Raw genomic sequence first — 14,963 nt, 5'->3', positions numbered from 1 at the left:
TATAAAAATAGACCCAAAGGAGTGAGTCAGAATGAAAGAAATGATAGAGTGAGTGGAGGAGGGAGGGAGAGAGAGAGAGAGAGAGTAGAGAGACAGCAAGAGACTTCTAAGAGGAAATCAAAATGTTACGTAAACTGTGGGAACTGAAAGAAGGAAGACAAGGAAAGACAGAATGAAGGACTGAGACGCAGCAGTAACAAGAAAAATGACTGTTCTGTTTCGAGGAACACAAAAGAAGGTGTTTAGCAGGATGTCCATGGAGCTTTTATCCATACAAAGAAAGCAGGGGCTGTCAAGCTACAAAAATTATATTAAAGCACCAAAAAATGATCATAAAAGTAGTCTCATGGACTCATGCACTATATATCAATTGTCTGCTGAATAATATAATTGGTATACATTTTTCTAAATATATTTATTAGTGCTGTCAAACAATTAATCGCGATTAATCGCATCCAAAATACAAGTTTTTGTTTACATAGTATATGTGTTTGTACTGTGTATATTTATTATGTGCATATAAATACACACACATGTAAATATTTTCAAAATATATACTGTATGTGTGTGTATTTATATATAAATAATAAATACACACAGCACACACACACACATATAATATGTGAACGAAAACTTTTATTTTGGATGCAATTAACTGCGATTAATCATTTTGATTAATATTTACATGCAAAAAAAGAATAAAAGTTGATTATGTTTTACAAGAAATACAAAATATGTTTTAAAAGAATAAAAAATATTAGTTGAGTATGTTTTACAAGAAAATACTTTTTTACCACACCAAATTTCTTATAGGAAGATTATACTTTTATTCAGCAAAGATGTGTTAAATTGATCAAAAGTGACAGACATTTATAATGTTACTAAATATTTATATTTCAGATAAATGTTTTTTTGAACTTTTCATTTATCAAAGAATCATAAAAAGTAGCACAATTTGGGACGCGGTCAGTCAAATCCAAAAGATAAGTGAGGTTTCTATACAAAATTCCAATGCATAATTGCTGGCATATCAAATTTGGAGCACATTTAAATCATCCTGACTATCAATTCTCTTTGAGATCAGGTGGATTATAACACAATTACATCCTAAAATGAAACACAGCATAAGAAACGCAGCCTTTCGATGAGACGCTGTTCACAGCACTGAAATTCTGCCCCCACGCTGTCACTCCAGCTGTTAGACTCCATTTGCGCATCATACCACAATCCAGCTTACTAGCATTCCAGTTAAGGCTTGAATCAAACCATTATATGAAAGAGGAGTTGTCTGTTAGAATTACCCAAAACGCTCGGCTACACGGCCTCCATTTCAAAGCTACAACACAGCGAAAACATCCTCTTTAAAAACCAAACGTCAGTGGAGCACTTCCCTGTCCAAACTGAGCAAAGAACTTCAAAAACCATGAGCTGCCTTTTTCTGGAAGACTAAGGCTGACCGTGGGCGAGCTTAGAGCTCTGAGCATGAATAAATGAATGAATAAACCGTGACAAGAGCACCTCAGCACCTGTCGGGATGCTTAAAGAAGGATAATAAGGAGCTAGAGGATGTTCCAGATTGATAGTTATTAAACTGGATAGCAAACTAGCATTTAACAGAGCAGTTCATACAAAAATAATGATTTGTTATCTCTATTTTACTCCAATCTGTAAAATAACATGAATTATTTTATGAAACACAAAACGACTCCTTCACTATATATATATCACACAAAGCCACCATATAATGTACTGAATTAGTTATTTGTATTCTTTTTCTGATGCTTTTTTGGAATTGACAGTATGATTCACCACAAACCACTGCAGAAGAGCAGTTTGGATCTCATTTTGTGTTTCACAGAAGAAAGAAAATAACACATGCACATTTTTAAAGGAGTCATGACCCACAATTTTCACTTTTCCACGAGAATCAATGTATGTTATGATTGCCTAACGATTATACACTGGCCGGAAAGCCGATATTTAAAAGTGAAGCGTTTGTTTACCTCAGGGTTTGTAAAATAGCCCACGTGCACGCACACTCAAATACGAGATTTTGATTTCTTCCCCGTCTTGACGTCAAGACGGGGCAGGATATACCATATATGGACACCGCAGCAGGAAGCTCGCCCTTCCCCTCTCCCCCTCATATTCAGTCGCGAAAGATGCTGGAGTAGTGCACACGTGAGTTGCTCTGTGGTTGACTGCCAGAATCAACATGTAAATGTGTTTTCTCTACCAAGAACGGACCTAGCTATCAGAGACCAGTGGATTAAATTAATTTTTAATGACGCGGTTCTTTCAACCCTTCCACTGGCTTATCGTTATGTGTTTGTGCTAAACATTGTACGCCGAAATCCTTCACAAATTTGGGGCAATATCAGGCGAAGTTGGCATCGAAGCTTGGGAAAAGCGCCATTCCAACAAAATTACCTGCAATTGAAACGGTAAGACTGTGTTTTTATTGCTCTACTGTGTGTAACAAACAGCATAACTGCTAATGCAGCTATTGTATGCTATTGCGTCTGTCACTAGACAAATAAACGAAAGACTGGAGGTGAAGTAATTATTTATGTTCCCTGTAAACGGACTGCAAAAACGGACTTTTGACTGCATTATAATGATTTCTTAATTCAGAATATGATCAAGATTGCGTAGGTTGATGTGTTCGGGGAATTTGCCAGTTAATAGTAACATTTAAAGCCCCTTAAATGAACGAAATGACTCGAAAAAAGATTTGTTCATTTTGATGAACTAGTTTGAACAAGAGAGTCTGGCGTTGTCAGATTGGGTGTTTTTTCCGCTACATATTAAGGCCGGTTTACGGTGTGTTTTAGGTGGGTTTTCGCCTGGAAGGCTTTATAGAAATCTGGCATCCTACTGAACGAAGTTAAACTGAGAGAGAGCGTAGCGTTCACAGACACCAGAACGAACGACTTCACAATAACGTTCACCAGGCAGTAATGCGGTACGTTCAGTTCATGTTCGCCCAAAATATGAACGAGTTCATGAACTATCGTTCAATGAACGTGTCCAGGCACAACTCTGGTGGGAGTATTAGCTTCGAGGTATGGGGAATGGCTGCTAACGTACTTTGCAAAAAACAAATGACTGAGATCATCATGAATTTGGTTATTGTTTATTTATTGCCTAATGCTTACATGAGGCCCCGTCTAGTTTGTGTGTGTGTGTGCTCACGTCTTATATTTGTGTGTGTGTGCTGTGCTCACGTCTCATATGAGTAACTTTATGTGCATAGATAGTTCATATACATGTATGTGTGACTAGTACTTAGTATATATGCAAGCGTGTTTCATATGTGTGCGTGAATGAAGTTTGATTTAAGCCCTGAACGGCGCTGGCTGGGAAGCCGGTCGCGTTCATTCCAGGCGGCAAGGAAGCCGACCGGAAGTTGAAGTCGGCCGGGTGCTGCCATCTTGTAGCAGAACTTCACTTGCGTTAGCATCCCATTGACCTCCCATTCATTTTGGCGTCACTTTGACAGCGAATAACTTTACATCTGAGGCGTTTAAAGACTCCATTTGTCCATTATTTATTTCTAAAGATACACGACAATGTATAAAGTGCTCCATTACCTTCTATGTTACATTATGGCCCCGTAGAAACAGTTTTTGTAAAAATAGGCTAACGATTGCGTCATAACCACTCGACTCTCTGTCGCATTACCGTACAGACAGGAGGAGAAGCTCGCAGGCAATTAACTTAATATGGCGTACTGGCGTTAGATTTTAAAATACTATACAAAATAATTAATCAGAATACTTACTCCTTCTCACTCACGCCAAAGAACTCCCCGCTCAAGCTCGCCGTCTCTGCAAGATTAATGATGGCAGTTTGCACGCACAGCCACTTAGAAGATTTACATCTGGCAGACAGGTTGCTGACATCATCAAGCTTAGTTTGAGGCTGCGCGTCAGAAACGGAAGTGCTAAAAATAGCTAAAAACGGGCTTCACTTGTCTCAATTGAGTTCCAATGGGGTCGCTGTGTCCATTTCTTTTGGTTCATTCACAACTTGCGCCATGATGTCAGTTTGTAATGATATGCTAAAGCGTTACCTGCGGTGTCAACCCCCCTCCTTCCTGCAACCAATCAACGTGCCCCTCATTTGCATTATTATAATGACCGTCCACGACAGCCAAAATATCGCATCAGATCTCGCGAGACAATAATGCCTACAGAGATAAGGGTCTGAGGAGCTCTGTGTTTATTTTTTTTTCAATTTTCTTTTTTAGAAGGGCCTGAAAGACTATAATACAGCAGTAGGTATCCAAGGTAATACGAGGGTATGACTCCTTTAAACGAACCATCCCTTTAAAGGGATATGAAACATTCTGTCATCTTTTACTGCCCCTCATGTTGTTCCAAACCTATATGAGTTTTTTTTCCTTCTGTTGAACACAAACAAAGATATTTTGAAGAATGTTTGTGGTCAAACAGTTGACGGTAGTCATTGACTTCCATAGAATAGAAAGAAAATCGGTTAGTGACAAATATCATTTTTGTTCAACAGAAGAAAGAAGCTCATACAGGTCTGGAAAAACTTGAGGGGGAGTAAATGATGACAGAATTTTCATTTTTGGGTGAAATATCCCTTCACACATTCATACTAAATACGGTGGCCAAGAGAGATCAATGCGCTGCAAACAGATGCAAACAGAAAAATTTATATAACATCTTCATCAACACACATACTGCAGATACTCACAGACCACATCAGAAGTGTTTAAGGGAACCACAAAAAGTGACAAACCTGGCTGAGACATACTTATCAATGTCTCCTCTGAAAGGTTACTATAGTTAAACCATGGTGACCATAAATTAATTGTGGTTTTTGCTACACTAACAATAGTTTAACCATGGTATCTGTACAACTTTGGTAATCAATACATCAAAAACAACATGGTTATTACCGTGTAGCAAATCCACGGTTAATTTATGGTAACCATGGCTTAACTATAGTAACCATGGTTCCCTGTCAAGGGAACTTCGAACTGCGTCCTCTGAGGGGACACTATGGGGAACACCTCGTCGTGACCCGTGTCTGAAGCATACTTTGAAAAACGCCAACGTGTTGGCAGGCAACAGCCTCTGACGTCACTACCAGCGCGACTATAAATACGCGCCCATAGGACCCGTCACTTATCTTCTTCGTCTTCATTGACTGTTTTGTTTGAAGCGTGCATCTGAGAAACGACCAAAACGGTAAGAGCGATCTATTATTGTTGTCATGGCATCCACTAGCAAGGCGTTTAAACAGTGTGTGCATCCGTGTCAGTGTTATTTGACACCTGACGACACACACTCTTTGCGTCTCTTGTTTGGGCAAAGAGCACGCGCGCGATGTCCTCGAGGGGGCAATCTGCGTGCACTGCGAGCGTTTTTCTGTGAAAAAGCTCCTCTCTCGTTTGTCTCTCTTTTCGAGGAAAGAGGGACAGCCATCTGGATCCCGTGGCTCAGGACCCACCGTTGCCGAGGCACGGAGGAGGATGAGCTCGTGGGGATCACAGGTGGATCTCGCTGAGGAGTGTAGAGAGGGACTTTTTTTCTTTTCACACTCTCCGGCGGCAAACGAGAGTGAACTTCGGGAGGAAGATGCGTTGTCATTAACCCATTCTGGCACTGAAGTTAGTGCTCTGCTGGGTTTTACCCAGGAAGAGCAGGAGATGTCTGAGAGTGGCGAAGAAGCTGAGGCTGAGCCTTCTCAATCCTCCTGCCCTGCGTATGGGGAGCCGTTAGAGGTTATGGATCGCGTCACGGCAAAATTAGTCTTGCCATGGAAGCGTGCCAGAAAAGTAACGTCGCCAGCTCGCCTCGATGAGCGTTATTTGTTTGACCATAGCCCTCCAGCCCAGGTGAGCCTTCCATTCTTGCCTGACTTACATGCAGAAGTCGAAAAGGAATGGAAGAGGCCGTTTTCCTCTCGCATCCATCGGTTTCAGCATACGAGTTATGCTGATATCGAAGCCATGCACGAAAACGGCTATGCTCGCCAGCTATCTCCCTCTTAAATCTCCCTCTTTGCCATCTAAGCCCCTCCAGGATACATCCCGCTTATATGGCAAATCATACGCGGCAGCAGGTCAGGCTGTGGCTTCGTTGCACACCAGGCTTACGAAGGTCCAGGTCCGAGCCCGAACAACAAAGGGGTCCTGGCCCATCTCGGAGACGGGCGCAGAAGGCTAGTGTCGCGGCTCGCACTCCTCCCCCGCCTAAGGGCAGGGGCAAGAGGAATCGCGGGTCACGGAGAGGTAAGCAGGGTCTGAGGGATGTGATTCAGACGAGGCAGCGTCCTTGCCCGGATCAGAGCGATACCTAGTAGCTCCGGATGTTTTTAACCTCTGTTTTAACTTCTGTTTTTATCCTCCCCTGCCTAATTCCCCTGTAGCCACCAGCCCTCCACCTGATCGAGGTTAGGTGGAAAGTTTCTCACATAACAGTCTCCTGTCCTGGACCTATGATTCTTTGGTTGGTTCTATGTTCATAGTAACCGCCTTACTGACGGTCCGGACCAGAAGGGGGCGCCCCGCAAGCGGGACTCCAGTACAGGAGGGTGGGTGAGTATGTAACCCTTGCTTTACCTGCTTATGGGTGTTATGTTGCTGGTGGTTATATGTCTTCTAACAAACTCTGTGAGTTTCCTTTACAGTGCTCTAGGTATTAGGTGGCCAAGATCACAGGCTTTCGGCAGGCAGCCGCACCGCGTGGGTTCCGCCCCCCCCCGGGGGCGCGACACCCACCGCGGAGTCGGACCCGCGTGTGAGGGGCAAGCGCTCTGCGGTTGTCCATCCCACACCCCCTCCCGAGGAGCCTGGCTGATTGTCAGAACTGGCACAGCACTGTGGGGAATTTCATGGATGTCCGGCCAGGTCACCGAGGGGCCGTCTGGTCACTCGGGGAGGTGGTAGTTACAGAATTCTTCTGTATGTACTGCCTCAGGTGATGCTCCCCCGCTTGAGGGTTAGAGCTCGCCTCTCCCGTGCGATCCAGCGCCTCTGTGATGCTTAGGAACCTTTTTGTACACATGCTAAGCCTGTGTACTTTCTCAAAACCACATGGTGGTCAGTGTGCACGTGAACACTTTGCGCACTGTCTGAAATCCACGTAAGTGGTAAGTGTGCACGCAAGACTCTGCGCACTTTCTGAAATCCACGTAAGTGGTAAGTGTGCACGCAAGATTTTGCACACTTTCTGAAATCCTGTACGGTAGGGGTTACGCGCTCCGCTTCGTTCCCTTTCTTAAGATGATTAGCCCTGGGTTCCAAGGGCTTCATTCAACCAGTGTGTATTTGTTATACACCTCAAGCATCGCTTCCCTCAACATGAGGGGCTGGGTGGACTCCCACATATTGTGGTTATCAGGTAGTAGGCTTCATCAGGCCTCTCTGATGGTGAGCTCCCACATTCTGTGGTTTTCAGGTAGTAGGCCTCACCAGGCCTCCCTGGAGATTTAGCTCCCACATACTGTGCGTTTCCACTAAATAGCATATTGTGGTTTTCAGATAGTAGGCTTCACCAGGTCTCTCTGAAGGCGAGCTCCCACATACTGTGGTTGCCAGGTAGTAGGCCTCACCAGGCCTCCCTGGAGATTTAGCTCCTACATACTGTGCGTTTCCACTAAATAGCATATTGTGGTTTTCAGATAGTAGGCTTCACCAGGTCTCTCTGAAGGCGAGCTCCCACATACTGTGGTTGCCAGGTAGTAGGCCTCACCAGGTCTCCCTGGAGATTCTGGAGCTCCCACATACTGTGCATTTCCTTTAAAAAGCGAGCTCCCACGGTTTGTGGTTGTCAGGTAGTAGGCCTCACCAGGCCTCCCTGGAGTCGAGTTCCATATTACTTTCAGTTTCCACTTGAGGTGGTTATCTGGTAACAGGTAGTAGGCCTCTCTAGTCCTCTCTGTAGGTGAACTCCCACATATTGTGGTTATCAGGTAGCAGGCTTCACAGGTCTCTCTGAATGTGAGCTCCCAAATACTGTGGTTGTCAGGTAACCTTTCAGTACACACGCTAAGCCTGTGTACTTTCTCAAAACCACATGGTGGTCAGTGTGCACGTTAACGCTTTGCGCACTGTCTGAAATCCACGTAAGTGGTAAGTGTGCACGCAAGACTCTGCGCACTTTCTGAAATCCACGTAAAGTGGTAAGTGTGCACGCAAGATTCTGCGCACTTTCTGAAATCCTGTACGGTAAGGGTTACGCGCTCCGCTTCGTTCCCTTTCTTGAGATGATTAGCCCCGGGGGTTCCTTGGGCTTCATCCAACCGGTGTGTATTTGTTATACACCTCAAGCATCGCCCCTCAACATGGGGGGCTGTGTGGGCAATTCTCGCGGTAGTTTAGCAGCGCTCCCCTTTTCTGAAAGGGTCGCCTATGAGCATGCTGCTCGGAGCTCGGAGTCCTCCTGTCATGGGAGACTGATTTTCGGCTCTTTCAGAGCACTCCAGTACTACATACTGTTTTGAGACGCACTGTGAGAGCAGACATCCTGCTGAGGCAGGGGCTGAGGCTCGGGGAATGGCGCCTTCGCACCAAGGTGTTGAAGCAGAGTTGGAGGGGTTGGCAAGACTTGGGTGGATCGGTTTTCCAGCGAGAGAGAGCATTCCTACTATCCCCTCTGGCTTCCTCTGACTCATCCAGCTCCATTGGGGGCTGGACGCCATGGTACAGGCGTGGCCGAGGCTTCATCTGTACGTTCCGTCCTCCAATTGCTCTGCTCCCAGGCCATTCCATCTACGAGCTGCTCTATCAGAGTTCCACGAGAGCCCCTCTTTAGAACAGTATTTGTAAATCCATGTTATGGTAAGTATGCACGTGAAGTCTTTGCACACTTTCTGAAATCCACACTGAGTCGGTTTCTTGAGTCGCTTAAAGCACCGTTCATCTTGGGGCACCACTCCACCCAGGTATCCTCTGATACCTATCTAGAACAGGGCGCCGCTACTAGAGTATTGTTGGGACAGCTCTTTCGGCAAGTTTTTGCGAAAGCTAGCAGTAGCCCCTGTGTGACAGGCAAAGACTTGGTAGAAGAAAGTGCTAGGTTCTTAGCCGTATCCCTTTAAAGGAATCTTTTTTGATTCCAAGCCTTCAGCTCTACCCCGGACCAGGGCCCTACAGGTAAGTTGGGTATGTAGCTTAGGCCTTTGGCCGTAAGGGATAATGTCATAGACAGCCGTCGAACCGTCCCAGGGGCGACTCCCGGTGAAGTGGTAGAGTTGGTACTTAGTGTTTGCCATGATTCTGGTCTGCACTCCCCTCAGCATGGCGGCGTGGGTATACTGTTCCCCATAGTGTCCCCTCAGAGGACGCAGTTCAAAGTTCCCTTGACAGGGAACGTCTCAGGTTACGAATGTAACCATGGTTCCCTGAGAGGGAACGAGACACTGCGTCCTCTAGCTCCCTGCCATGCTTCGGACGCAAGCTTCACGAAGAAGATAAGTGACGGGTCCTACGGGCGCGTATTTATAGTCGCACTGGTAATGACGTCAGAGGCTGTCGCCGGCCAACACGTTGGCGTTTTTCAAAGTATGCTTCAGACACGGGTCACAACGAGGTGTTCCCCATAGTGTCCCCTCAGAGGACGCAGTGTCTTGTTCCCTCTCAGGAAACCATGGTTACATTCGTAACCTGAGACGTTTTATTTGTGGTAAAACCATGGTTCATTTTCGTAAGGGTTCTGTTATGGTGTGTTCTTGTTTTTCTGTATTGTGTGTGTTTGCAGCATGTTTCTGTATTTGGTTGTGTTGTGAGTATCTGTAGCGTGTTTCTGTCTTTTGAGTATTTGCAGCACGTGTTGTCAAACTGCTGAAGATGTTTTCTTAATCTGCTGGTGGTTTTCGTATTTGCGTGTGTTTTCTTAAGTTGCAGTGTATTGCACTCTCTCAGCCACCGTACCATGAGGCTTTGAAGTGGAATATCATGACACAGCATGCCGTTATGAGAGGAAGAGTTTGGACGGTACCGGTCCTGGTCTGCACTGCGGAAACGAGGGAGGATCATGTGGCGGAAGCTGCTGGTTCGGTCCAGTTTGGGCTGACTCTTGGCCCGCTTAATGGACCCCTTCAGTCTTCTACTGAGAAAACTCTGAGAAAAAGAACAGAATCTGAATTGATTTGATATGCATAAAAAGGATTATTTGGATTGTAGTCAGATACTTGAAAATGAACAGTATTCACAGAAACAAACATTATTCTCTTTTTTTTTTTACACTTTATGGTTTCTTTATAAACTAACCATTTAAACATACAGTTTGCAGGACGTTCTGTTAAATACTTTAAATATAAAGTATTTTAACATTGAAAAAATAAATGCTTCATCTTTACTCAAGCCTTTGTGATAATAAAAAAAAAGAAAAAAAGACACAATTGTTTTAATAAACTTTAAAAACTGTTTTATACATTATATGTATGTATATATATATATATATATATATATATATATATAATAACTATTATTTATAAAGTAGTATAAAATAATGATAAAATGTATTATTATAATAAAAAGAGTAAATGGAGTAAAGTGTATATATATAAATAATACATTTTTAACACTAATTATATGGAAATTAGCAATTATATATATATATATATATATATATATGTATGTATATATATATATATATATATATATATATATATATATATATATATATATATATATATATATATATATACGCATAAATGTAAAATGTTTATACATATACATTTAAATATATATATTTTTTAATATTAAACTTGCTTTAGAATAATTGCATTTTTTTATTATTAATGACATAAATTATAATAAAAACTATTATAACAATTTTTTTACCAATTATTTATATTATCATAAAAAAGTTTACAAATTCTTTTATAAATTTAATATTTTTAATTAGAATATATTTATGCATTATTTTATTATTAATAATATACATAATTATAACATTAATTAAATTAACAGATGTAAAATTGTGGTGCAACTGACTGAAATGCTTTTCCTTTGCTAGTGGCAAAACATTGTTGTACTATCCACATTCAGCCAATAGTGGGAAGTGTTGCTTCATGAATATTTCCTGATGCCTACAGTAAGAACAGCAGGAAAGAGGTTCACGGCACGAACAAGTCAGATCTCATGTTCGTATTGCTTTCATAAGACATGCAATCTCAGATACAACCTGAAAAGACAACCCATCAACAGAAGAATGTTTAGACACAGCAGATGAAACTGTCAAACTCATTTGCTCTGGGATGATTATAGTTTTTGCGAGGCAGCAGTGTATTCATTGCCCTCAAACGTTCTGGCTAGGAGGCTTATTTAAAACCACTAACACTCAGTTTTAAACTTACTGGATGTAAATTCAGCCCAAACTACTCACCCAACTCAAACTTTCATTCAACTTTAAATTTTTAATTTTTTTTTTTAACAAAGAAACTTCAGATTACATTTAGAAAATCTCCCATTTGGAAAGTAGCATTTCATTTATGCAGATCCAAAGCTTAAAACCTTCCTAAAACTTTGCTGCCTTGCAATAACTTCAGGAAATGCAAATCTAGTCAGTTCTGCAGTCCTAAATGAGCTGTGTTTCTAAAGCAGAATTTAGATTAATTTCAGAAAGGACTGATATTAAGACTCCTTGTGGTCTTCTGTCTCCATGAAAGTGAGAATAATTTATTAAAAACCGACTTTAAAAAGTGCCTTTATGCACTTTTCTAATAGCATATATTACCTTTTTTAAAAAGAATGTAAATGTAATGTAAGAATGTAAAAAAACGGTATTGCTGGACGAGTCAAATATATATATATATATATATATATATATATATATATATATATATATTTTATATATATATAAAATATATATATATATTTTTTTACTTAGAACTTAAAGTATTTGTGCGACAGAAATGAATGATGCCTCAATTCACATGCCATGTTAAAGAGAGCTGAAGTGTTATCTTTTTAAATAATAGGACAACTTATTTATTTGTTTGTTTGTTTATTTATTTTTACAATTTGTGTTTACTAGATGAAAAACAGGTGACAAGTCTCATGAACTTAACTCTAAATAAGGGACTCGCATCATATCTAGATGCAGACTCTTTTGACTATGGCTAATAAGCAACCATATGGAAATGACATTTTTTCACGCACAGTCAATTGTTTGAATTGATTTGTATGGCTTTTATTTTTCAATACACTGAAGAAAAAACAACAACAACAACAACAAATGTTGTAGTATTTAGTTCAACAATTTTCACTCAGAAATTGCAAATAAACACTTAGAATTCACAAATAAATAAAGAGAAACCACTAGTAACACCCTGACGTAAATGAGAAATTTTTGAGTGGAAAGAATTCTTGTTAAACACATTCTAATCATATTCTAATCAGTATTTTTCATGGCACTCAATCTCTAAGAGTTTGAATTAAACCCGGACGGTAAACCTAAACAAAAGTCATCATGTTCATCCTAATTTAAACAGACAACAAGGCCTACATTATTTTATCACATTATATATATATATATATATATATAATATATATATGTATGTATATATATATAGTATCCGTGTTAATTTTATTGCAGAGTAAAAATACTCTATTATTGTTTTGGTAGAATCTGTGGCTACAATTGTACATTTTCATCATTTTCATTATATTTAGTTTCAAAGGGACAGTTCATCCAAAAATTAAAATTCTGTCAAATAAAATGGAAGTCAATGGCTACAGTCAACTATTTGGTTTCCAGCATTCTTCCAAATATCTTCTCTTGCATTCAACAGAAGAAAGAAACTCATTCAGGTTTGGAACAACTTGAGGGTGAGCAAATGATGACAGAATTATTTTTTTTTGGGTGAGTTGTCCCTTTTTCCATGCCGCTTAAATCCCTGAACACTTGAATTACACCAGGGCACTAAAAAGTATTCCCATTCATCCTATTATTAAACCGAAAAATAGGTCTCCACTAGTTTATCGCAAAGAAATTGGCCGTTAAATCTGATGGACTCAGACATAATGACTCAATCACTGGCTAGGGAACAGATGAACATGTTTGCTTCCTGCGCGACTAACTGTTCGTCTAACACCTCTACTCGAACCCACAGCACAAGCCGAGCTCGGCTGTTAGATAACCTACCTCAAGACAGGGCAGAGCAGCCAAACTGGGTCCAGTCCCTGGGTTAGAACCCACAACCTTCCACTCACCAGCAGCCCAATGAGAGAGAGGGACTGAGGGAGGGAGAGTCAGGGAGATGGTCGGGGAGAGCGGGAGGGAACGGGGGAGTGGAGGGGTGCTGACTCTCTTCTGTGACTGTGAAGAGGACGGGCCGGTGGAGGGAGACGGCGAGAGAGAGGGCGACAGGGGCAGAGGGGCGAACGGGAGCGAGAGGGAGAGGGAGGGAGTCAGGGATCGGGGACGGAACGGCGGGGTACTCACGGATTGTCGGAAGGGTTGTGGGGGGGCAGTGGGTGGGATCTCCATGCTTGGCTGCTTTCCAGTGGCGATGCTCTTCCGCCGGAGCCGAGCTTGCTCTGAAAGAGAGAGCCAGGAGATAAGTATCACAACCAACAGCAGATAATGTAACGAAAGGCTGGAAAACAATGATGTTTGCACAGATTTGCACAGTCTGGACGAGTCAAAGCTAGATGCAGAAAGGCTGAGCCAGTCTGCAGATTTTAGGCAGTCAGAGATTTTTTTCATAGTGTATGATGGGGACAGACTCTTTTTTTTTTTTTTAAGCTTCAGACTATATACAGGTAAGTCCATCCAGTTGAAGGATATCAATCATGTTTACATAAATATTTGAGCTGATTTTAGAAATTTGATTATATTTTAAAATTCGTGTATTGTTAACTAAAACCAAAACGTTTTAAAATAGTTTGTGTTAAATGAAATAAAATAAAATAATACATTATTAGACAAAACATTTTAAGTTAAAAACTTAAATGAGAAATGTTGCCTTGGCAACAAACTGAATAAAAAAAAAGTTTAATTTGAAGTTACTAAAATGACTAATATTACTAAAACTAAAACAAAAATAAATTAAAGGTAAATAGAAATATTAAAAGTCAATAAAATGACAAGACCACAAAACAAAATCACTAAAATGTTAACTAAAATAAAAATATAAAAGTAAAAGCCTATTCAAAATATTAATACAAATTATAATAGCAAATAAATAATACTAAATATCATCAAGCTTATTAAAGGAATAAAAACATAATAATATTTTTTTGAGTGATTTTGCATTTTAGTGAAGTATTTCACCCCACTTTTAATATCTAACAGAAATAGTATTTTTGACAAACATGTTCAAATGTTGTTCATTCACATGACATAAAGACTACATATCAGTTATTCTATTCTACATAATGATGGCCATCATGTAAACAAGACTATCCGAACAATATTTGCTTTATACTTTCAGATGTGGATTAAATAAATTACAGGTGATAAATACACCTGGTAATGGGGTTAATACCCTCATATCACCAGCCAAACAAACTTAAATAATTGTAACCCAATACATCTTAGATCACAAATTAAGAACTATGAATGTAATCCATCATGAATCACATTCATTTTAACAACTTTAAAGTTTAAAATTTATCATAGGAAGACATATTTTGTTATATGTGTGTCCCATTAAGCCACTAAAACAACAATATGAGCAAAATAATCAATGTGGCTTTTCTTTACATTTTTGTGCCAGTTTGCATTTCACCAAGAGGCGGAGTCTGGCTCATCTCGTGTATGATGCTGCGAGTGACACTGTGGCTCTGTCCCAAAACCAAGTGCACTGCCAATGTAGGCAGCTTTCCCAATGCAAAGCCTGTTCCAAAAGGTAAGATACCTTATTTTGGCTGTTGTGATGAAGGCAATCCCATAATGCATTTCAGCAAACAACAATCCATCTAAAATGGCCAATTAAGCAAAAGAAATGTCAGTAACTATAAACATAATTCATTC

General features: G+C 40.7%; 1 protein-coding gene across 8 annotated transcripts in view; it reads right to left on the bottom strand.

Moving 5' to 3' along the window:
• Positions 1-14,963, bottom strand: part of LOC132103388 (ras/Rap GTPase-activating protein SynGAP-like) — a 138,271-nt gene that overhangs the window by 45,454 nt on the left and 77,854 nt on the right. For all 8 annotated transcript variants that reach the window (XM_059508456.1, XM_059508463.1, XM_059508462.1 and 5 more), the window contains 2 exons: positions 13,431-13,525; positions 9,978-10,099 (listed from right to left, as the gene is read on the bottom strand). In XM_059508456.1, coding sequence (XP_059364439.1) covers positions 9,978-10,099; positions 13,431-13,525 — 217 coding nt within the window. The remainder of the gene's footprint in view (positions 1-9,977; positions 10,100-13,430; positions 13,526-14,963) is intronic.

This window comes from Carassius carassius, chromosome 24, assembly GCF_963082965.1.
Source record: "Carassius carassius chromosome 24, fCarCar2.1, whole genome shotgun sequence".
Taxonomy (NCBI): Eukaryota; Metazoa; Chordata; class Actinopteri; order Cypriniformes; family Cyprinidae; genus Carassius; species Carassius carassius.
The sequence above is the reverse complement of the archived record's forward strand: the minus strand, read 5'-3'. Positions and strand labels throughout refer to the sequence as shown.